Source organism: Cygnus olor, chromosome 26 (assembly GCF_009769625.2).
Source record: "Cygnus olor isolate bCygOlo1 chromosome 26, bCygOlo1.pri.v2, whole genome shotgun sequence".
In the NCBI taxonomy this organism is placed as follows: Eukaryota; Metazoa; Chordata; class Aves; order Anseriformes; family Anatidae; genus Cygnus; species Cygnus olor.
Window position 1 is genome coordinate 4,968,765 of NC_049194.1, and position 20,543 is coordinate 4,989,307.

Genomic DNA, 20,543 nt, shown 5'->3' on the forward strand with positions numbered 1-20,543 from the left:
ACACTCGGTGCGAACAAAACACCTCTGTGCCGGGATTAGGGCGCTGCAGGCTGCTCCAGCCCCGCTAATCGGGGTCGGGGCTGGCGGCACTGCCGGGGGCTGGGGGCAGCGGGGCTGGGTGACCGCAGCGGCTTCCAGCGCACGTGTGAGCCCGAGGCTGTCGCAGCCGCGCGGCGAGGTGAAGGGAAGGCTGGGGGACGCTCAGGGACAGCTCGGGCATCCCAGCTGCCAAAATCCCCCGGGAGAATGGGAGACAACCCGAAGCTGCCCCCCAAATCCTCCTGTAGTGCCTGCAGAGTCCCACTGCCAAGGAAGGGTCCCCCCCACCTCCATCGCACAGCAGAGGGGACGTGGCTTCGGATGCCACAGGGGCGCTGGGGGCAGCAGCTGAGGGGTGCGTGGGGAGCAGGGACCTCTGTGCCCCCCACCCAAACAATAGGGGCATTTGAGCGCTCCGAGTGCGGGGCCACAGCAAGGCCCCACCGCGAGGCCCCTCTGAGTGCAGCTTAAGGAGATTATCGCTCCTCACATGAGCGATAGGAGAAGGGGACAGGAGGGTGACAGGGACACAGCAGGGAAACGATGCCTAGGAGGCCCCCGAGTCCCCCCTGGCAGCTAGGAGAGCCAGAGCGGTGCTTTGTGGTTTGAGCCAGCGACGAGGGATGTGTGGGAACACCCTCAGCCACTTCCAGCAGCTCATCCCAGGGCGATCTCGGAGCAGGCTCGCACCCCAAAAGCACAAACCTGAGCGCTGTGTCCTTGTGTGGGGCAAAACAGCCCCATCCCCAGGCAGGAGGGGGACATCCCACGCACCCATCCCCGTGGCCAGCGCACGCCCCTGCAGCCCCTCGCTGTACCTGGAATCAGAGGGGTCCCTGTGCAGTCAGCAGCACGGCTGGGAGCAGAGCCGGTCAAAAACAAGATTTGCCCCTGCTTTCCCTCACAGACCTGAGGGTGGTCCCAGGAGGGGGGTCCACAACAGCCCCCCGCAGTAGGGGACGCATCCAGGCATAACCCAGGAGAGGCATCGGCTGCTGGGGGAAGGAGAGGGGCTGGAACCGTGGGGCTGGGGCAGGGGGAGCAGCCCCAGGCGGCCCCGGAAGGGTGCACGCAGGTAAAATGTTAAACCTCAGCTCTTTATTTGGTGCCCGGTTTCCTCACCCCGCTCCCCGAGGGAACCGAGAGCAAGGGGCAGGGGAGAAGTGTCAGAGGGGGAGACCTGAACGCAGGGAGCGCTCCGAGAAGGCAGAGCGGGGCCAGAGCTGAGGGGGCGTGAGGCAGAGGGCACCCCTCCATGCATCCCCAGCCTCCCCTGGGGAAGCAGCTCTGTCCAGCCAGAGCCGAGCACCAGGCACCCTGCTGCCATCACCAGCGCCAGTCCCAGGAGCCCCCTTGGGAACAGGAGCTGCCACCTCCTCCGTCCTGCAGCGGGGCACACATCACGCAGCGACGCTGGGGGGGAGGACAGGCTCCCGCCCTGCTGCTGCCCCCGGCCCAGCCCCTCTCCAACTCGCCTTATTGCTATAGTCAGAGCAGCGGAGCAGCCAGGAGTAATCGGAGAGTTTGTTGTTTTAGGAGAGGGGACAAGGACGTGTCCGAAGCCGAGGATTCGCCATCAGGAGGGTGGGCTCTCGTCTGTCCGGGAAGGGGGGAAGGAGCGAGCTGCCGTCTCTTGCCAGCCCGGCCGGTGGTGCCGGCAGCGCCAGGGCTGACACAGGGAGGGAGGAGAGCTGCGCCCGCGTCCCGCAGGAAGCGCGCCGTCTGCTCAAGCCGTCTCCCGAGGCTGAGGCTGTACAAACTCACTGTACCTCCAGCAGAAGGGACCGGGGGGCGCTGGGAGAACGGACGTGCACGCAGAAACCCCCATCCCGCCCCGCTCCCCGCCCCGCGGCTAGTTGCGTTGGCTGGCCAGCTCCTGGGAGATGAATTTCCGAAGGCGCTCGAGGTACTGGCTGTACAGTTCAATGTCATTGTGCCCGGCCCCATCCACCCACAGCGGCTCCACAGCCTTGGGGCAGCGTTCAAAGAGTGCCAGGCCATGGGAGAAGTCGATGACTTCGTCCTCCGTGCCGTGGATGATGAGGACCGGAGAGGTGATTTTGGAGATCTTCTCAATGCTGTCAAGAAGGTGGGTGGGGAAGAGACGAGAGAGGGGGTAAGCACAAGGATCGAGGCACCCCGGTTCCTTCTGCCCCCTGAAACAGCCCCTCAGGTAAAGGCACCAGGAAATGCTCTCTGATCACAGCAGAGCGCAGGGATGCGGAGCTGCTGCTAGCGCTGAGCTCTGGGACAAGATCCCCGCCAGCGTGACAGACGAGGACCAGACAGCAGTGACAACAGCCCCACGGGACCCAGGCAGGGCCGAGGGAAACCGCTCCAGGACAGCGTGACCCTGCATGGGGATCAGCCGTGCCGCGCTGCGGGGCAGGGAAGAGCGGCTGTTCTCAGCCCGGCCCCCGAGGCCCCGCACACAAAGGCCGAGCGAGGCCGTCGGGACGCGGAGCGTGGGCTGGGGGCCTCTCAGCCACCGCTTCCAGCTCAGGGACCGTCCCTCGGGCCTCACTGGCCTGGCTGCAAGGGAGAGGCAAAGCAAGAGCTCGTCCTGCCTGGAGACACCACCCCAGCCCTCCTCGGGGGGGGGGAAGGAGCCCAAAATACTGCCCTTGAGGGAGAGACAGGTCCCAGAGACCCCCCCCAGGGACTTGAGATACGCAGTGAGGGGCCAGGGGGATGGCCCCAGTGCTGACAGGCAAAAGGGACAGGGTGGCTGGGAGGCGATGCCACCAGGGGGTGTGGGGTGGACACACGGCATGGCCCTCAGGAGGCAGCACAGCAACTGCAGAAAGGGTTACCGATCCCCCTCATGGGCCTAAATGCAAGGCAGGAGGATCCTAATGGGCACGTTTAAGGCTATCATAGGAAACGGGTCCCCCGTTTTCCCCATAACCCCTCTTTGTGGTCAGGGCTGGTGTTGAGGACAGAGCTGGTCCGGGCACTGCCCCTCCAGAGGTGAGCCGCGCCCCAGTCCCTCGTCCTCAGGCCACCTACTTGGGGAAGGCATCGAACCAGTAGGTCTTCTTGGTCTCGGGGAAGGCAACTCTCATGCCAGAGGTGAGCGGGGAGTGGAGCACGATGGCAGCGCACTCGTAGCGGGAAGCCAGATCAACCGTGGGCACCGTGCCGATGCTTTGTCCATACAAAATGATGTTCTCCGGGCTGATCCCGTACCTAGGAGAGGAGAGGGCGGGTCAGTGCCCACGCGTCGGGCAGCGGAGTCACGTCGCCAGGAGACGCCTGCTCCGGCCACAGCACAGGCAGGGTGGAAAACGAGGGAAGGCAGCGGGGACAGCCCCAACTCCTCCGGGCTGTGCCCAAAGCAGCTGCCCTGCATCCCCAGCTGCCTGCTAACGCTGTAGCGATTAGCGCTAATTAAGAGCCGCACACAGCTTCCCCAGCTGGAGCGCCAACCCCCAGGATAATCGTGTCTGGGAGGCGGAGGGGCCGTCCCCACCACGGACCCGGAGCCGCCTGGGCTGAGCAGCCGGGTGAGCTGTGGGGGTGTCAGGGCTCAGCCTCGCTGGCAGCGGGGTGCGGGGGGGTCACAGCCCCCCAGGGCAGCAGCCAGACCTCGGGCAAGCTGCGAGCCAGGCCCAGCTCCCACCAGGGCTCGGCGTGGGCACGACGGAGCACAGCTTGTGCCAGCCGTGGGGACCACCGCGTCCCCGTGAGCCTCGAAGCAGCCACCCCGAGCAAGGCCAGACCCCGCAGCAACCCCACAGCTCCGGGTCCCTCCCCGCCTGCAGGCTTTCCGCCCCCCCCCCCTCCCGTTCCGAGCAGCCTGGGCCCCTCTCGGGGAGATTTCCTGTTTTCCAGAGCTCCGGCCCGCAGGGTTTTCCCGGCGGCCTCGGCAGCTGCACGCGCCCCCACCAGGGACACCTCAGCGCTCGTCACCGCAACGCGGCGGTGGCAGACAGCGATCGCACGCCGCCCACGCGCACCGGGGAGCCTGGAGCCACGGCGCAAGCACGGTGCTGAACCCAGCACCCCGCGCTGCCTCCCGACCCGAGCCCGCTTCATCCTGCCCTCCCCGGCCCCGCTCACCGCGTCCGCAGCGCCTGCCACGCGGCGTCGATGTCGGAGTAGAGGTTCCTCTCCGAGGGCTTGCCCGTGCTGGCGCCGTAGCCCGAGTAGTCGTAGGAGAAGATGTTGCAGTTGATGCGGGTGCCCAGCCCGATGTAGAAGCTGCTCATCTGCCCCAGGTCCACGGCGTTGCCGTGCGAGAAGAGCACCGTGTACCTGCAGCGCCAGGGTGAGACGGGCACGGAGGGTTAATGGGGGACGCTGCCGGGGTGCCCGGGACATCCCTTTTGGAGACCGAAAGCCAAAGCCCAGCACCCAGAGGGCCACGAGAAGGTCCCTGCGACAGCCCCGGCCCGAGCCCAGAGCTGCCCCCGACCTCCCTCACCGCCTGGGGCTCGCTACCAATGGAAACAGGCAGCCCATGGGCAGGATGCTTTTGTTGGAAGTTTTTGAGTCTATTTTTGGTAGAAAGCTCAGGATTTGGGGCCATTTGCCCAATGGGGATTTAAAGTACGGATTCTGACAGCAGCTTTTTTTCTCTCCTGAGCCTGGCAAGATACCAGACCTTGGGAGAGAAGTGAATTGTGGGAGTGACAAGACGCAAAAAATTTCCACCATAAGGGGAAAAACAATGTTAATCATAAAAATTAACACTTAATAGCGTGCTGATGGAAGCTTGGCTCTCTCCTGCTGGGGGGGGAGACTCGTTGCTGAGCCCTTGCAGCCAGCAGCAGATGCCCGCGGCCAGGTCAGGCCCTCACATCCCAGCCCAGCCACCCCGGTTTGGCTCCTCCGAGCAACGCCCGATGGCTGGTGACATCCCTGGGCAGGAGCAGGGGGACAAACAGCACGACGGCACAGAGAGCAGAGCGAGGGCAGGACCCAAGGCCCCTCTTCTGCTTCTGGATAATTGAGCAACAACGAGCTCCGGTTTGGCTTTTGCACCCTCCAGGCCGGGCTCTGAGCGCTTAGACTTCACGGCCTCACGTCGGGGGGCGGCACACCTCGGCACTGCCACGCCAGCAGCCAAGGCTCCCCAGGGAATCCAACCCCTCCACCCAGGAATGGAAGTTAAAAATAAATGCTCAAAATCCAGCAGAGCTAAACCATGGCAACAGAGGGCTCGGGGAGCCCCGGGAACCAGGCGCGCTGCTCAGCCCGAGCCACTGGGTGCCGGAGGAGCGGCCCCAATGCGGGGACAAAGCCGGCCCCGGCCCCCCGCCCCTTCCTTGCAGCCCCACAGCCCGCGCCGAGCGCCGCTTCCGCAGGCGGGCTGGGGGGACGGCGCCAAAGCCCGCGGCCGCAGGACGCAGGCAGGCGGATGCGCAGGCAGGGCAATCCTGCCGCCGGTTTCCTCCCTCTGGGGACCTGCGAGACGACGGGGCTGGAGCCTGGAGCAGACGTCCCCGCGAGGCAGCCACCCCACCTGAACCCGCCCCGGGGTGCCGCCAGCTCGGGGAGCAGCTGCCACGCGCCCAACCCGGCCGGGGGGGCTCCATCTCCACCCCACGCCCGCGCTGCCCCCCGCCAGCTGTCCAAGCGGATCCCAGGAAGCTGCCGTGAATTCCTGGAGGCTCTGCCCGAGGCGTTTGGCTCCGCTGCCTGCGGGGAGACCCCCAGCCCCTCGGCAGCTCCATGAGGGGTATGCGCGGGGGCTGACCCCAGGCCATCAGAAACAGCCACCGCGCACGGTCACATCCTCCCTCCCCGACGGAGCACCCGCACATCAAGCTCTTCCCAGCTCATGGACGCGCAGGGCGACGCGGGGCAGGTTGTGCCTAAATCCCTCCTGGCTTTCACCCCTGTTGCTCTTCTCCTTGCAGAATCAAACATGCCCAGCAAATTAGACCAAACGTGCAAACGCAGCCTGCGAGGGCTCACGCTGACGCCCCGCGCTCAGTGCAATTGTCACGCCGAGGCTGGGAACGCACCCAGAGCGTTGTGTCACCGGCATGACATCAGAAGGACACCTCTCCGGCGGCCCAGGGAACGCCGGCGTCCAGGAGGGGACGCCGAGGTCCCGGTGGCCTTCGGCTGCGCCTTGACTCGCTCCCTCGACCTGCTCGGTGCCGTTCCCAGTTCAGCCACAAGCCAAACAGGTTCTGAGAGCTGAGCTCACCCGCGCCGCCGGATGCCTCCGAAGCCCCGCGGCAGGGCCAGCTCCTTCGGCGAGGCGCCGGGTCAGGCTGGGGCAGGGAGGCTGCCGCCTGAGCAGGACGGCCCCGAGCCCTCCAGCACCTCCGCAGCCCGACGTCCATCAGGCCGGGGTCACACCGGCGGCAGCACCAGGCCGGCACGTCCGCCGCCACTCACCTGGCGCCCGGCACGCAGCGGACGTACATGCAGCCGATGCGGTTCCCTCGGCTGCTCTTGGTGACAAACACCTCGATGTTGTCCAGCTCCCGCTGGGAGTACTGGAAATCCGCCCGGTCCTTCAAGTGCAGCTTCCACCGCCCCGCGGCGCCACCTCGCAGGGAGCCGGTGCTGGTGCTGCCGACGGGCTCTGGTTCGGGGACCACGGCGTAGGTGGGCTCCGGGGGCAGGAAGGCCAGCTTGGCGGCGATGCGGCTGGGGCACGGGGGGCAGCAGAAGAGGCAGCAGAGCTGGCTGATCGACAGCCCGTTCATGACGGCGGCTTGGAAGCCGAGCGCGCCGGCAGCGAGGGAGGATCCGAGCTGGACAGAGGCTGGCGGCGGCCGGCGGAGGCCCCGTCCTCGTCACAGCTGCTGCCAGCGGCGGCGCGGGGTGGCCGGCAGTCCTTGGAGGGCCGTGGGTCTGGGGGGGGCGGCCGCCATCCGTCTGTCCGCTGGCAGCCTGCGGGAGGGACAGACACGGACAGCAGTGAGGGGCTCGCGGTGCGCCCACACGCACGTCGTGGCGCTTGCCACAAGCGCAACCCGCGGCCACAACCAAACCCGGCCCCCACGAGCCCCTCGCCCACACAAGGCACCACAGCCACGTGTAACACCCTCCCGCCCCGCGTCGGTGCTGAGCCCCCTCCCGCACCCAAAACCACCCCCCCCGGTGCTTTCTGAGCATCCCCCATTGCAACCCCCGCAGGGATCTGCGGCGTCCTCGTGCCGGCCCACGCTGGGGAGGTGAGGACAGCGGCGGGGGATCGCACGCACGCTCCGCGGCAGCCGCACGCTTGGTGCCACAAAGGACGCGGCCCCTTGGTGCCCCTCCTCCCCCCCCCCGGGGTGCTGGCACGCGTGTGTGGCTGGAGGGCAAAACTCCTGAATAAAACAGTGTAAGGGGGGGGGGGGGGGGGGGGGGGGGGGGAAAGCAACTATTTTCTGCAAGTTTGGGCACAGGCTCGCGGCTGAGGAATGTCAAAGCAGCCCACACCCCGAGGAATTCGCTCCATCTGCTTCCGAAGGGCTGAGAAAGAGGAGGAAAGGGTGGAGGGGGCGGCTGCAGCCTGGGGGGGAGGCACGCACGGAAATATTCGGAGTAGAAGGACGCCGCTTCCCGAGCCCCGCGCTGGGAGCTGGACTCGGGTCCCCCCCCAGGACCGGCGTGGCCACGGGGTCGCATCCTGCACACAGCAGCCCCGCGCTGGGCAAGCGGGGGGGGGGTGGGGGTGGGGGTGCCGAGCACCCCGGTGGCCACCAACGCGGGGTGACCGGTGGCCACGCAGGCAGGCGGCGGTGCCCACGGCTGTGCCGTGCCCTCACCTGTGTCACCGCAGCGGGGGGGGGGGGGAGGGACGCGCACTCCCCGGTGTGCCCGGGGCCTTGTGTCGGGGGGGGGGGGGGGCGTGAGCTGGCCGCACACGCAGCCGGACCCCCCCCCGCACCCCCTCGATGGTGCTGGGGGCACGACCAGGGACACGCTCCGGGGGGGGCTGCGAAGGCACCGAGCAGTGCGGGGCGCTGACACCGCCCCCCCCCCCCCGCCCCACAGCAGGACCCGGCCTGGCACCCCCAGCCCCCCCCCCGTGCCCCCTCCCCACACAACCCCCGGGCTGGGGGGGGGGAAAATATGGGGATATGGGGGGGGGCGTCTGTCACTGCCCCCCCGGCTTCTCCTGGAGCACGCAGCGGCCCCAGGCCCCCCCAGTAGTCTCCAGGACCCCCCCTCCAACACCAGCCCCCCCCCCCCCCCTCAGCCTCAGGACCCCCCCTTTAGCCCCAGAGCCCCCCTCAGCTCCAGGCCCCCCCTTCAGCCCCACAACCCCCCTCAAGCCCCCCCCCCAGCCCCCCCCCCCCCGCTACCTGCACATGCCGGGGCTCCGCCGCAGCGCAGGCCGGGCTCCGGGCTCCCCTCAGCCCAGCTCGGGGCTCCCCCCGGGGCTGCCTCCTCCGGGCCGGGCGGGCTCGGGCCGGGCCGGCCGCTGCGGGCCGCCGAGGCGGGGGCGGCGCTGCATGGCGGCCCCCCCCCCTTCCCCGGCCCCGCCCGCCGCCGCCGCCGCCGCCACCACAGCCGCCGCCGCGCGGCGGAAGTGACGCCCACGCCCCGCCCGCGCCGCGCGCCGCCCGCGCTCCCGTTGCCAGGGCAGCGCCGCGCGCCCGCGCTGCAACTGCGGCGTGCAACCGCCGCGCGCGGCTGGGCTTTGCTGCAACCGGGCTGTGTGCAACTGAGCTGCGGTGCAACCAGGCTGCGTGCAAACGGTTCCCGCAACCGCTGCATGTGAGCGGGCCGCGTGCGACCGGGCCGCAGTGCAGCGGGGCTGCGGTGCAACCAGGCTGTGTGCAAGCACTGCGTGCAACTGAGCTGCAGTGCAACCGCTGCGTGCAACCAGGCCGCGTGCAACCGCTGTGTGCAACCAGGCCGCGTGCAAACGCTGCGTGCAACCGAGCTGCAGTGCAACCAGGGTGTGTGCAACCACTGTGTGCGACTGCTGCGTTCCTCCCTGCAGAGCTCGCGCCTTCCCAGTGCTGCACGGCTGCTCCCCCGCAGCAGTTGCAGGGCCCCCCCGGACGTTGCACCGTCCTGCCCTTGTGGGCTGCAGGAGGCAGGCTCTGGCAAGATGGGGTTGCACCCCGCAGACCATGCAGCGAGGCGTCCTGCCCTTCCTGGGCACCAGGGAGGTGAAGGGTGGTCTTGGCGCCAGGAAACCAACCCTGGGGGCTCCCTCGCAGCGCGTGGCCTTGCCCCCAGGCTGCAGCATCGCCCAGGACCCCGTCTCCAAGCCCCACAGCGCCAGGCCCTGCACAGCCCCGCTGCTTCTACCAGGGCTGTTGCTTGCACCGCACCCCACTTGCTGCTGGAGGCGGGGAAACCGAGGCACGGCGTGTCAAGGGCAGGCACACGGCCACGGTGCCCCCACCGCCCCAAAGAGCCCCCCTGAGCTGCCCCCGAGTGGAACACCCTGCCCACAGAGAACCTCGCACAGCATCCAAGCAAATGAGGCCGTATTCGTATTCACATATCCGGGCTCGTGCTTTCTACGAGGAAGGAAATAAAAAAAAAAAGAAAAGGGAGGTGGGGGGAAGCTGGTGGCTGCCCCGCTGCCCCGGGGCCTTCCCTGTCCCCTCCACAGCCGCGTTCCCTCCCCAGGGGCTCACAAACTTTGCGCAAACGCAACCCGAGGGGCGGTGGCGATACCTGGTGCTTGGTGCAGGCAGGGGAGCCAAGCTGTGCTTCCCCCCGCCCGCTGGCAGACCCTTCTGGAACCTCCACCCCGCACTTACAAATGGGGCAGGATTCCTGCGGGGCTCGCTCAGTGCCAAGGCTCGTTCCCAACCAGCACGACACCGAACCCCGGAGCCGCGCTGGCAGCCCCGGCACGTCCCAGCACTAAAACGTGCCGCCGCTCACGCGCCCTGGATGACACCTCCCAGAAGTAAAACCTGAGGAAAACGTTGGCAAAGGCCAGCTGAAGCGGGGCAGAGGCTGCTGTTGCCCCCTGGGACCCGTCGGGATGTCAGTGCTGGTGAGACTGCCAGAAGCCGGCGGTCCCAGCCCCGCTTTCCCCAGAAGCGGAGCCCTGGTGTCCCCCCTGCCCCCTCCCTGCCCCCGCAGAACGCTCTGTGTGCGTTTTGGTGTCCCCCAGATGCTGCCACGTGTGGTTCTGAGCTCCCCTGAGCCCCCTGGGTGCCCTTCTGTGTTCCCCAGGGCTCTCCACATGCTTTCTGGAAAGCCCCGGAGCCTCTCTATGCACTTCTGGGCACCCCAGACCCCTCCCTGTGACTTTGTGCCTGCCCCAGAGCCCTCTGCATGCCCTTCCCCACGTGGAGCAGTGCTTGCTTCCAGGTCCTGACCTGGGGCTGGAGGGTGTCTGTGTCACGGCAAGCCACAAAATAACTTTACTGTGCCACACGCTGCAGCTTAAGGATGCAGTCGCTTCAACAACAGCTTCTCAAAGGGAAGGGAGGGGTTTAGGAGGCATTAAAACTACAGAATCCGCTTTTCTGCGTCCGAGACCGAACACCGCTCGGTGGGCAGGGGTGGGACTGCTGCTGGGAACCCTCAGCTTCCCCTTCTGCGTCCCGCAAGAGGAGACGGTGGGGCAGAGGGAGGGAAGTCTGGGGGCAGCTCAGGGCTCCAGCCACGAGCCCCGGGCAGTTTGCAGGGCCTGGAGCTGCGGGATGAAGGGACAGGCTGGCCGGCTGAGCGCTGCTGCCCGCGCCCACGCACTGCCCCGGCATAAGACGAGTGCCAAGGTGGCACGTGGAGCGTGTGAGGGCCGTCATCCTCGTGGGAGCTGGACAGAAATGGATCAGCTGAGTCCTGTAGGACTGCAGGGAGAGGAGGAACACCATGCTTCTGCCAAGGAGGTGCAAGGAGCCACCCTGTCCAGGTGCTGGTTTGCGTGTGCTGCTGGATCCCCATATCCACTGGTGGGGCTGGGAGGAGGAGGGAGGCTGGGAGGACGGGGGGAGCACCAGGCCACCAGGCTGTAGTTCGTGCCGCTCAGCCCCGTTCACAGCTTCTGGATCTTCTCAGCTACGACGACGGGGTTCTCCTTCCGGATCTTCTCAGCGGCTTCTGCCTTGTAGTCATAGGGGCAGGCGTGCATGTCTGAGTACCGGTGAATGGCACAGAACAGGTTCCCGCAGCGGCAGTCAAAGCCTGTGGGGAAGAAGAGCAGAGACAAAACCACGTCAGTCACCATCCAGCAGGGTCCGGCCCTCTCCTGCTACACCGTGAAGCTCCACGAACGCAGAAAGAGGAGGCCGAGCCAGTGAGGGGGGTCTGTGTCCTCGCTGGGCAAAAGGGAGCTGGGGTAGGGCACGATCTTGGGCCGCAGTTTTGGTCTCCTCTGGCCGAGCCGCTCTCAGGGCTGCTGTGAGCGCACACGTGCTCCGGGCAGGCCCGGCTGTCACAGCGGTGGGAAAAGCTCCCCAAGCACCTGCTCTCCTCCTTCCCCAGGGACAAGGGACATGCTGGGGACTGCAGAGAGCCAGATTTCTAACCCAGGCCGTGAGCAGGCAGCCCGAGCTGCAGCCGAGCCCTCCGGAGCATCACGGCAGCAGCACCTGGACTGGCCAGCAGTGAGGTGGCGAGCAGCAAAACCTTGACCTCATCAGCATCACTTTCAAGCTGTTTAGGCCTTAAAAGTCTGTAATTTAGGCACTTAGACACAGTGCTGTCCAGAAGTGAGACCGTTATCACAGCACGCGGGGAAACTGAGGCACGGAGAAGGGAAGGGATTTGCTGCAGCACAGATCAGCTCCCCGTTGCGCTGGCGGTGAACCACGCTCTCCCTTGCAGCACCTACAGGCTGTACAGATCCCAAACACAAGGCTATGAGGTGCCAGTTTGCACCTGTTTGAGAAAACCCGTTTTATCCTAAATGCCTTGAATTCTCAGGAGTTCCCTGCAAGTTGATTCCTACAGGAGAAGTGACTTCTGAGTCTGAAGCTCTTAAGGAAACACCCATCCAGGAAATCTATCCTCCCTGCAGATCTGAAGGCTAGGCACAGCCACAAAATAACTTTACTGTGCCGTACTCTGCAGCTTAAGGATGCTTCAACAACGGCTTCTCAAAAGGAAGGAAAGGGTTTAGGGGGCATTAAAACTACAGAATCCACTTTCCTACATCTAAGACCAAACACTGCCTTCCCTGCAGTCCCAGCCTTATAAACCTGCATTTATTCTACGACAGTGCCCTCAAATCTCCAGGCTCTGAAGTGCCAGGTGCTGGACAAACCTTCTGGGCCAGACTCTGCCAAAGCAGCTTACATCGATGAAAGCAGAAGTGCAAGTGCAGCTGCTGACTGCTGAACGCACTAAGCAGGCTAAAGAGGAGAGAGCTCTGCTAGAACAGCGTGACCTGCGCGGCGCTAGGGTTAACTTCTGCCAGGGAAAACTAAACGCCAAGAGTCAGTTTAGGGGAACGATGTTTTTATTAACAAATTGCAGGCAAGTTAACTGCTTCACGAATTTCCTTTCCAGGGCCAGTTTTCCCAGTGATTCTACAATTGATACCAGCCACCCGACACCACTGCAGCACCTCTCACTATTTGGCTTCACAGGCTCACCGCTGAGCGCCACCCTGCTCTCAGAAAGCTAATGGCACAAGTCAAGCAACTTGAACAAATAGGATGAGTCCTGGAGTGGGATTTTCAGTTTGAGTCTAACTCCCTTCATATCAGTATCACCAAGGTTTTACCGCTGATTTGAATAGGAGCAGAATTAGATCGACAGCGAGCACTGCCTTTGCTTCTGCAAACAGCTTTTGCCAAGCAGCAGAAATAACCCCACAGACACTGCTCCATCCAGTTCTGCAACCTGGAATTCAAGGGTTGGCAGGGAAACTGTGACGAGCGTCAGACTCCCCACGCTACTGCCAGGGACAGCTCTGTTTGCAGATCAGAGTCCTCTTCCCACCTCCCCTATGGCCCCACGTCTTGCAGATGTGAAATACTTTTGGGAGGGGTACCTCCAAGCACTGACCCACGCCAGCCCTCTGAACTCAGGCAGCATCACAGCACGAGGTGATCTGTTTGCAGGGCTACGAAACTCGACTGCTGAGGCTGCAGGCAGGTTTCCTCGCAGTCAGGGTCTTACCAGTCAGCCCTATCTTCTTCCGGCATGTGAAGCAGCGATTCTTTTTCTGTTTCGGTTTTTCTGAAGATGTCTTGCTCTCAGCTGTGTTCTGGGATGTTTCGAGGAGAGCACCTGAAACAAAGACCAGGGTTTTGTTACCTGTCTTGATGAACTAAGCAACACGTTCATTTTATTCCTGTAGCCGCTTGATTCTGGGCCTTTGCCAGACAAACACCTCCACCTGCACACTCTGGCCCCGAGAGTTAACAGCCTGCAGACATCGAACCCCTAACTGAGGTTTGTCTTCTTCCACAGACAGAGATCTGTGTGCCTCACGCAGCTTCACGTTCTGTTTCAGTTCCCTAAGTCCAAGACTCAGAAACACCACCGAGATATTAAGGTTTAGCTAAGGCATACATAAGGCAACGTGACGCTGTTTAGCTCACGCTGAGAAAAGGTAATGCTAAGTAGAATTACCTGGTGCTTGCTGTAGGTTAAGAATGCACACAGACAGTCAGCTTAGCTGATGTACAGTAATACAAGTGCACATCTGAGCCTCGAGTTAATCTTTGTTTAAAAAAAAAATAAAATTAACCCCTTGTAAGTACTAGTGATTATTTTTGTTGACTCTTATGTAAGTGTTCCTCGTATGTAGGTCTCAGAATGCTTTGCACAGATGCTCATCGCTGTCTCTAATCTACCAAAAGGAAAACTGAGCTCTGAAAGCCAGATTGTTAAAGGTCACTGATGCTTAGCAGGATTTCCTACAGCACCTAAGCAAGCTAGAGTCAACAGGAGGGAGGAGCTCCAACTGCTAGAAGATACACACCTGCAGCGCACACGGCGCTGAAAACCAGGCTAAGGAGACCAACAGAGGCAGAGACAGCTTTGTGGATCTGACCCTAAACAACTTTCTAGTAACCCCACAACCAGATGAGAGGGGCAGGCTCTTTCAAGTCTCTCTTTGACTGAACAGTCTCTCACCTGCCTGTTGTAAACTGTCTCCTGGGCTTGCAAGCAAGGGATTACCAAACAAAAAACGCACAATCACACGCAGTGACTGGAGCCTTTGCTGCTTTTTTTTAAACAACCAACAACCCTGTGTTTGTTTGTTTTCTTTTTAGCTTTGTACACAAGCAAACTGTCAGTTTTAGCTAAAGGTGGGTGCCTCCAATGCAATGTCACTTGGTCACAGCTCTGCTGCAGCGTGAAGTCTTGCCTTGTAACAGATCAACCAGAGGATGCGTCCTGCTGGCCAGTGACACCCGTGCTGCTCTACCACTTCACCGTATCCTCTCTGCAAACAAGCTGACAGCGTTACGTCCCTCTGAGGAGCAGGGATGCCTCCGATCCCACAGGACGACACCTGGGCCACCAGCTGCCCTTGGCCACCATCACAAACACCGCTCCAGGGTCTCAGCTCCTCTCCCAGCACGACACTGGATCCATCTCTGTTCCTCCCTCGAGAGCTGGCACAGACCTGCAGCGTGCAGCTGACAACAGCCATGCAGCAGGCTGTGGGACGCTCTGGGCTTCCTGCCATTCACTAAGATAGGCGTCATGGAAGATTATCCTCCTGCCAGCGAGCTGAGGGCTGGCAGACACTCAGCGCTCAGCCCACGAAGCAATCTCTATCGGCCTGCCCTCGGGGACAGTGTTTTCTCTCCCTGTTACCTTCACTGCCAGTGGCTGACAACTGTCCCCTGGACTTACTGGCCAGTGTTGTGCTTGCTGCTGAAAGTGACTTGCTAGACTGGTGTCATCTTGACTTGTGCAAGGCCAAACCAATCAGTCTACCTGATGAGGAAGATGCTGATGTGCCTTCTTCTGTCTTGATGAACCCTTCCGTCCCGCTGCTGTTTTCTTCTCTGGATATGCTCATGGCCGTCATCTGATGGGTCACAGGAGTCTGAGCGCTGGGAGCATTTGCAACAAACAAACCATAGAGCAAACACAAATATTTTCCTTGATGAACAGTGAGGTGGGAGAGATCTTCAGCTCATAAACTTAGATTCATTATACTTGGAGGGAGCTCAGGAGTACAGTAGGCCAAATGCCCTTGAGACTTGGGATCAAAGTTCTTTATAGGCACAAATGTGTGATAATCTCAGTTTCCTTTTCTACCCAACTATATCTCAAAGCCAAGGCAGCAGCCCAACAAACAAGACCAAGGCCCGGGAAACAGAGTTATGAGTCATGACTGTAATGTAAGGGGAGAGCTCAAGAAAGTAGTAGTAGTGTCTTCCTTCCTACCAAATATGACTGAGGTCCCTAATTCCGCTCTCACAGCTTCCAGACTGGATCATCACCAGGTGCTTTCACTTAGGACTGAGTTGAAACCGAGCGGTTTACCATAGCTAGCGACAGACACGGTGCACTGGCTGTAAGAGAACCAGGCTGCAGGAGAATCAGTTTACTACGGGGTGTTAATTTACTACCGATCTCTGGTACCTGACTCTGAACCAGTAATCATCGTCAGGAACACCTCAGTCCTCCAGTTAAACCAGGGTCACAGTGAACTGTGTTTGATCCAGCCCGTTTTACAGATTTCCTTGGCCACGCAAAGGATGAGAGCCTACCCCTTGTGTCCCAGGGCCGGTTTGTAGCACGGCTGTAGGGAACCCCCCAGGCTACGCCCCTACCTGGCTTTCACATCCTCAGGCGTGGAGTCTCCCTCTGCATGCTGCCCTGCAATCGAGTCTGATGCCATGGGGCTGCTGTTGGGACCACTGGCTGCTAAGAAACAAGATCACAATCTCAGAAAAGTTTTAGAAAGGTTAGCAAGTTCCTCAGGTGCTAGGAGAAAGCAGGATGGAGCATTTCCAGCAGGCTCCTGCTCCCTACCAGGAGCTGGCAGGGCGCAGCCAGGTTGGGATCACTCCCAGCTCCCCTGTTCTTACACTCTTCCCTCCAAATTTGTGTGTAGGTCTCTGTGGGGACAGAACATCAGGCCAAATAGACCTTGCCATGACTCCGTGCAGCTATTCTTATACTAGACCAGGAATGGCTCCTTAATCAGGATCAGAGCAACCTTCTGAAACGAGCTGCTCATCTTCCTGAGAGCCGAAGACCTCATTTATGGAGATCTGCTCAGCTCCTCGGGATCTGTTAGCTCCTTTTTGAGGGACGAGTGTTTATTCACAGAAGCTGTGCTGTGTACCTTCCACTACTGTGTTTTTTTAAACATCTGGCACAATCTGACTTCAGCCACCCATGACACCTCTGGCACTCTTTGATTTCCCTTCTTTTCCTTCAGCATTGCAAAGCAAATGCCACATCAGCAGAAGTATTCTCCTATCAGTATAAATAAAAGAGCTGTAGTACCAACATCCCTCCAATCCAATGTTACTTTGCAGCTTCTCTTAAGTATAAGAACCAGATCCCCCTCTGCTGAAAAGAACTGGCTTGAATAGAAACATGTTGTTTTATGTCATTCAAGGATCTAAACCAGGGTGTTTAGAAAAACCCTTTGTCAGCAAGGGCTGATACACATTTTGAGTGGGTAATTCAAGCAACGCCATTCTTACGCTCAGGAACAAAACTAGAGAAGATCTCCAGAAGGTGTTTCTCACTGGTGTTATAAAGTCAGTACAGGGGGCATCTGCACAGACTCTCAGCAAGAGAAAACCCTGCTGCTGATGCTAAGAGCACCCCTTCCGTGTGCCTGGCTTCTTCCCAACTCACTGATATGTCAGCTGTGCTTAGCTGCAAGAAACAAAGCTTTTATTTCATTGGTTTTGCCTATCAAGCTTGTTGAGAAAATTACGCAAACTCAAAAGGCCAAAATCTTCCAAAATACAATTCTATCTGTTTGGAGGGATCTGTCATGGTTTCCAGCAGTCGTCACAGAGCTCAGGGAGCAGGTTATAGCTATCAATCTGGGCCACTGTTAGAGCAAGTGAAGTTTCACAGTCTACTGGAAGGTGCTGACTGAGATGGGGTTTCACAAACAGCTGGGACTGGGAAGAGAACAACCAACCCTCTTACAGGGAACAGAGGTTTTTTTTTGGGGGGCGGTGGGGGTGTAAATCTGCTGGTGGCCAATACCAGTATCATGCTCTAACCCAGTTTGCATCCAGGCACTTATTTAAGATAGATTTCTTGGACAAAAATCCTCTACCTGATGGGCTTATCCGGTCACTGCTCTGTTGCCTCTGCAGAAATTCCTTATAGCAAATGGAGCACATCCCATTGGTTCGGGGGCTGCCATAAAATCCACAGCCGGTGGTACACAGCAGAGGCACCTGGGTTTGGTTCGTCTCTTGAGCCATTCTTTCTCCCTCAAGACACCAAGCTAAAAACAGGAATAAAAATGAGACAGCTGTTACGGTCAAAGAACTAGTTCATTGTATGCTGCAGCTGATCAGGAAGGAGCACAAAGGATCTCAAGAGCCTGGTTCCTGCATGCACACAACAATGCAACCCGAGCCCCTTGAGCTAAAGATACAGAGGGCTTGTAAGCAGCGACAGAATACACGACTCAGCTGCCACAAAGCCTGAAAAGTCAACAGGAGTCCCTCCACACCACAGAGCTTGCTAAACTCTCTGTAAGATACGCACGTAAGGCCTGAACGATCCGCTCTCAAACGTAGCAAGTGCCATCGCAGCATGACTAATGACTCCTGCAAACACCGGAGCAACAAATACAGGTCAAACGGCCAGCATCCAGGTTAATTAGTTACAATCTGCGCTCAGCAGCGTTCATTTTCACTACCAGACAGTTTTAGTTTTTTAATTCTCAGGAAGACAATGCAAGTGATTCAGAAGGAACCTACTGACTCCCAATTCTGACATATTAAAGCATTTCCTGACACATGCTGGTGGATAAGGAGAACCAGAGGTTTCTATATTAGGCTGGAAATAAGAATAAGGCTTCTTTCCATCAATGAGGTGCGGTTCTGGAACACCTCCCTAAGAGGAACAATAGAAACAGCGATCCTACTTTCAAAATGAATCTTACTCTCTGGATCCCACGCTGTCGCCTACATACCCAGGAGCTGACCCCTTCCAGCCACATGCATTTATACGGCCAGACTGCACTGCACCCTCTAAACAGTAAGCAGTAACTCCCGGCAACAAAAAAACACAAATTCCGATGGAACAAAGAGATACAAAACATAAAACACCATCAGTAGCTGGAATTATGCACTGTTCTGCAGGCAAGATCCTGCTTCCAGGGTAGCACCGACCAGTGCCCCAGCACTACAGATTTACATCAGACAAAAAGGAGCATAGCACCCAGCCCCGAGTGGCAGGACGCGCTCTTTCAGCTGTGACGGAGCCCTGCAGCAAGGATTTCCCCCTTCCCTCATCCGCGTTTCCTCAGGAAGCAGAGCAGAGCCAGCTTCCCGGGCCTGGTCCCTTTGTGTGAACAACGTGGCCGCAGCCTGTCCAGCCTTGGCACATGGACGTTCACAGGTGGCTCTCGCTTGGAAGTGCCCTAGCAAACACGAGGCGCTGCTCTGGGGAGTTCCCAGCAGCGTGCCTCCTTCTCCCAGCTTGGCAGACACACAAAGCATCCACGGCTTCACAACTAACTCTGCCACTTTCTTTCATGCACCCACAAAACTTGCTCTGCAAAGGGAATAAGGTGACAGAATCATGAAATAATAACCCCCAGGAGCGCTCCTGTGGGAAGGAAGTGAATCAGCTCTGGTTTGTTCCTCCTCGTCCTCAGCTGTGCGATAGGAATCTCAGCTCTGCAGCTGGGGTTTCCTTTGCAGAGCTCGGACCAGTGTTCCCGTTACCAGACCTGGAGTTCCTCAATCCAGATCAACCTCTCCTTCAGCACAAGCAGCCGCAGGAGCCTCCTCCGCATTCAGTTCCCCTGGCCAGCCTGTACAAAGGCTGTGGTTAGCACAGAGCAAACCTGAAAGGCTGAATCCCCATGACTGCAACCAGGTGTCAACCACCACCACTCACAGAATGATTTTCATAAGTTGTTTCTAATTTTGAGTGACCCTAGAGACAGAAATAGAGGATTGCTGCTACATTTGACAAGTTTAGCTATCCCTCAGCAAGCTGCCTTACCTAGCCATCCACGGGCAGCCCGCAGATGGTCACAAGCGCCAAGCAGCACGTAGCCTTACTGCAAAACCCACTGAAATACAGAACCCGAGGGGAGATCTGACCTCTTCCCCTTTTGCTGCTCCGTCCATGAGCCAGCCCCCGGCGCAGAGGCAGCCTGGAGGCGGCACCAGCGCAGGGCTGTCGGAAGCCAGGTATAACACCACTTCTCGGCCACCCAAAGCCCCAGTCCACTCACCCAACGGGCCTCCTGTCCGCCGCTCCGCTCAGAGAGGCGTCCACGCTCGGGGCAGCGGCGTGGAGCCCCGAGGAAGCCACCCCGCAGCTGAGCCGCTCCCTGTTCGAAGGCCAAGGCCGCCCCGAGCTGCCCGTGACTGAGGAGGCCGCTGCGAGCGGGCTGAGACCCCCAACCTGAAAAAGAAACCCCAAACCCAAGTCACGGCCACGGTGCTCAGGACCCCTCCGGGCCCCCACCAGCCGCCAGCAGCGCAGGGCCCGCAGCGGGGAGGCCTCGCAGGGCGCTGTGGAGCCCGTCCCGAGCCCCCCGCGGCCTCGCTAGCCCCGGGGGTGGGCACGGCGGGGGGGCCCTCCCCGGGCCTCGCCCCCTGCCGCGGCCGGGCGCCCGCTCCCCGCTCGCTGCAGAAATCGAGGCCGAGGCTTTGCGGCCTACGCGGAGGCGGCGGGCAGGGCCGCGGCCGGGCCGGGCCGGGCCGCACTCACCGGCGGAGGCGGGCGGCCGCCGGGCCGGGCCGGGCCGGGCCGGGCCGGGCCGGGCCGGGGGCGGCCGCCGGGAGGCTCAAGCGGGCGGCGGGCAGGGCGGGCGAACGGGAAACATGGCGGGCGCGGCGGAGGGACCGCGGCCCCCGAGCGCCCTCCCCCGGGGAGGGCCCGACCGGGCGGGACGGGACGGGGAGACGGGGTCGGAGGGGAGGGCTGGGGACCCCCGGGCACCGGGCTGGGGAGGGCTGCGGACCCCCGGCCGTCGGTTTGGGGACCCGCGGGCACCGGGCTGGGGACCCCCGGTTATCAGTTTGGGGACCCCCCTGTCATCGGTTTGGGGACCTCCGGGCACCGGGCCGGGCACCATCGTGCTGGGCGTAGGTGTGCCCGCTATAGGGAAGGGCCCTGGGGCCACCCCATCGCCACCCCCTTGCTCTGGCTATGAGGGTTGTGGCACGGCCAGATCTATAGAGGAGGGGATCTGGGAACCTCTCTCGTAGGGGCTGGTAGCAGGGTGTCAGCTGGACCAGGTGATCTTGGAGGTCTTTTCCAGCCCTAATGATTCGGTGATTCTGTGACGCAGTTGGACACAGGCTATAGGAGAAGGGACCAGGACCTCTGTGCCCTAAAGCTATAGGGGCCAGGGCATAGCTGAAGGTGCCCCAGCTGTAGGGGGAGAGCTGGGAGTGGGGTGCCCGCTGCACATTTACATTGTTAACACAAAGTTAATTCAAAGATCATTTAGTCCCAAGCAGGCTGTGTCGCTGCTGCTTCACAGA

The 20,543-nt window shown here is 61.0% G+C and overlaps 2 protein-coding genes across 5 annotated transcripts; both read right to left on the minus strand.

Moving 5' to 3' along the window:
• Positions 1-1,117: 1,117 nt before the first annotated feature.
• On the minus strand, positions 1,118-8,458 carry ABHD17A (abhydrolase domain containing 17A, depalmitoylase). Its single transcript, XM_040537804.1, has 5 exons — positions 8,298-8,458; positions 6,394-6,894; positions 4,102-4,296; positions 3,049-3,228; positions 1,118-2,117 (listed from the first exon to the last, which is right to left on the minus strand). The coding sequence occupies exons 2-5, from the start codon at positions 6,705-6,707 to the stop codon at positions 1,892-1,894; spliced, it is 915 nt and encodes a 304-aa protein (XP_040393738.1). The 5' UTR covers positions 6,708-6,894; positions 8,298-8,458; the 3' UTR covers positions 1,118-1,891.
• A 1,850-nt stretch (positions 8,459-10,308) lies between these two features.
• Positions 10,309-19,885, minus strand: LOC121060217 (AN1-type zinc finger protein 5-like). 4 transcript variants are annotated; one of them, XM_040537808.1, is made up of 8 exons: positions 19,765-19,824; positions 19,283-19,455; positions 17,578-17,639; positions 17,138-17,311; positions 15,660-15,753; positions 14,815-14,933; positions 13,039-13,149; positions 10,309-11,097 (listed from the first exon to the last, which is right to left on the minus strand). In XM_040537808.1, exons 4-8 carry the CDS (start codon positions 17,286-17,288, stop codon positions 10,949-10,951), a joined length of 624 nt encoding a protein of 207 aa, XP_040393742.1. In that variant the 5' UTR covers positions 17,289-17,311; positions 17,578-17,639; positions 19,283-19,455; positions 19,765-19,824; the 3' UTR covers positions 10,309-10,948. The 4 variants fall into 4 exon arrangements, with proteins under 4 accessions (XP_040393742.1, XP_040393739.1, XP_040393741.1 ...); XM_040537805.1 differs by lacking the exon at positions 17,578-17,639 and having other exon boundaries at positions 19,765-19,885; XM_040537807.1 differs by lacking the exons at positions 17,578-17,639; positions 19,765-19,824 and having other exon boundaries at positions 19,283-19,600.
• Between the last annotated feature and the right edge of the window lie 658 nt (positions 19,886-20,543).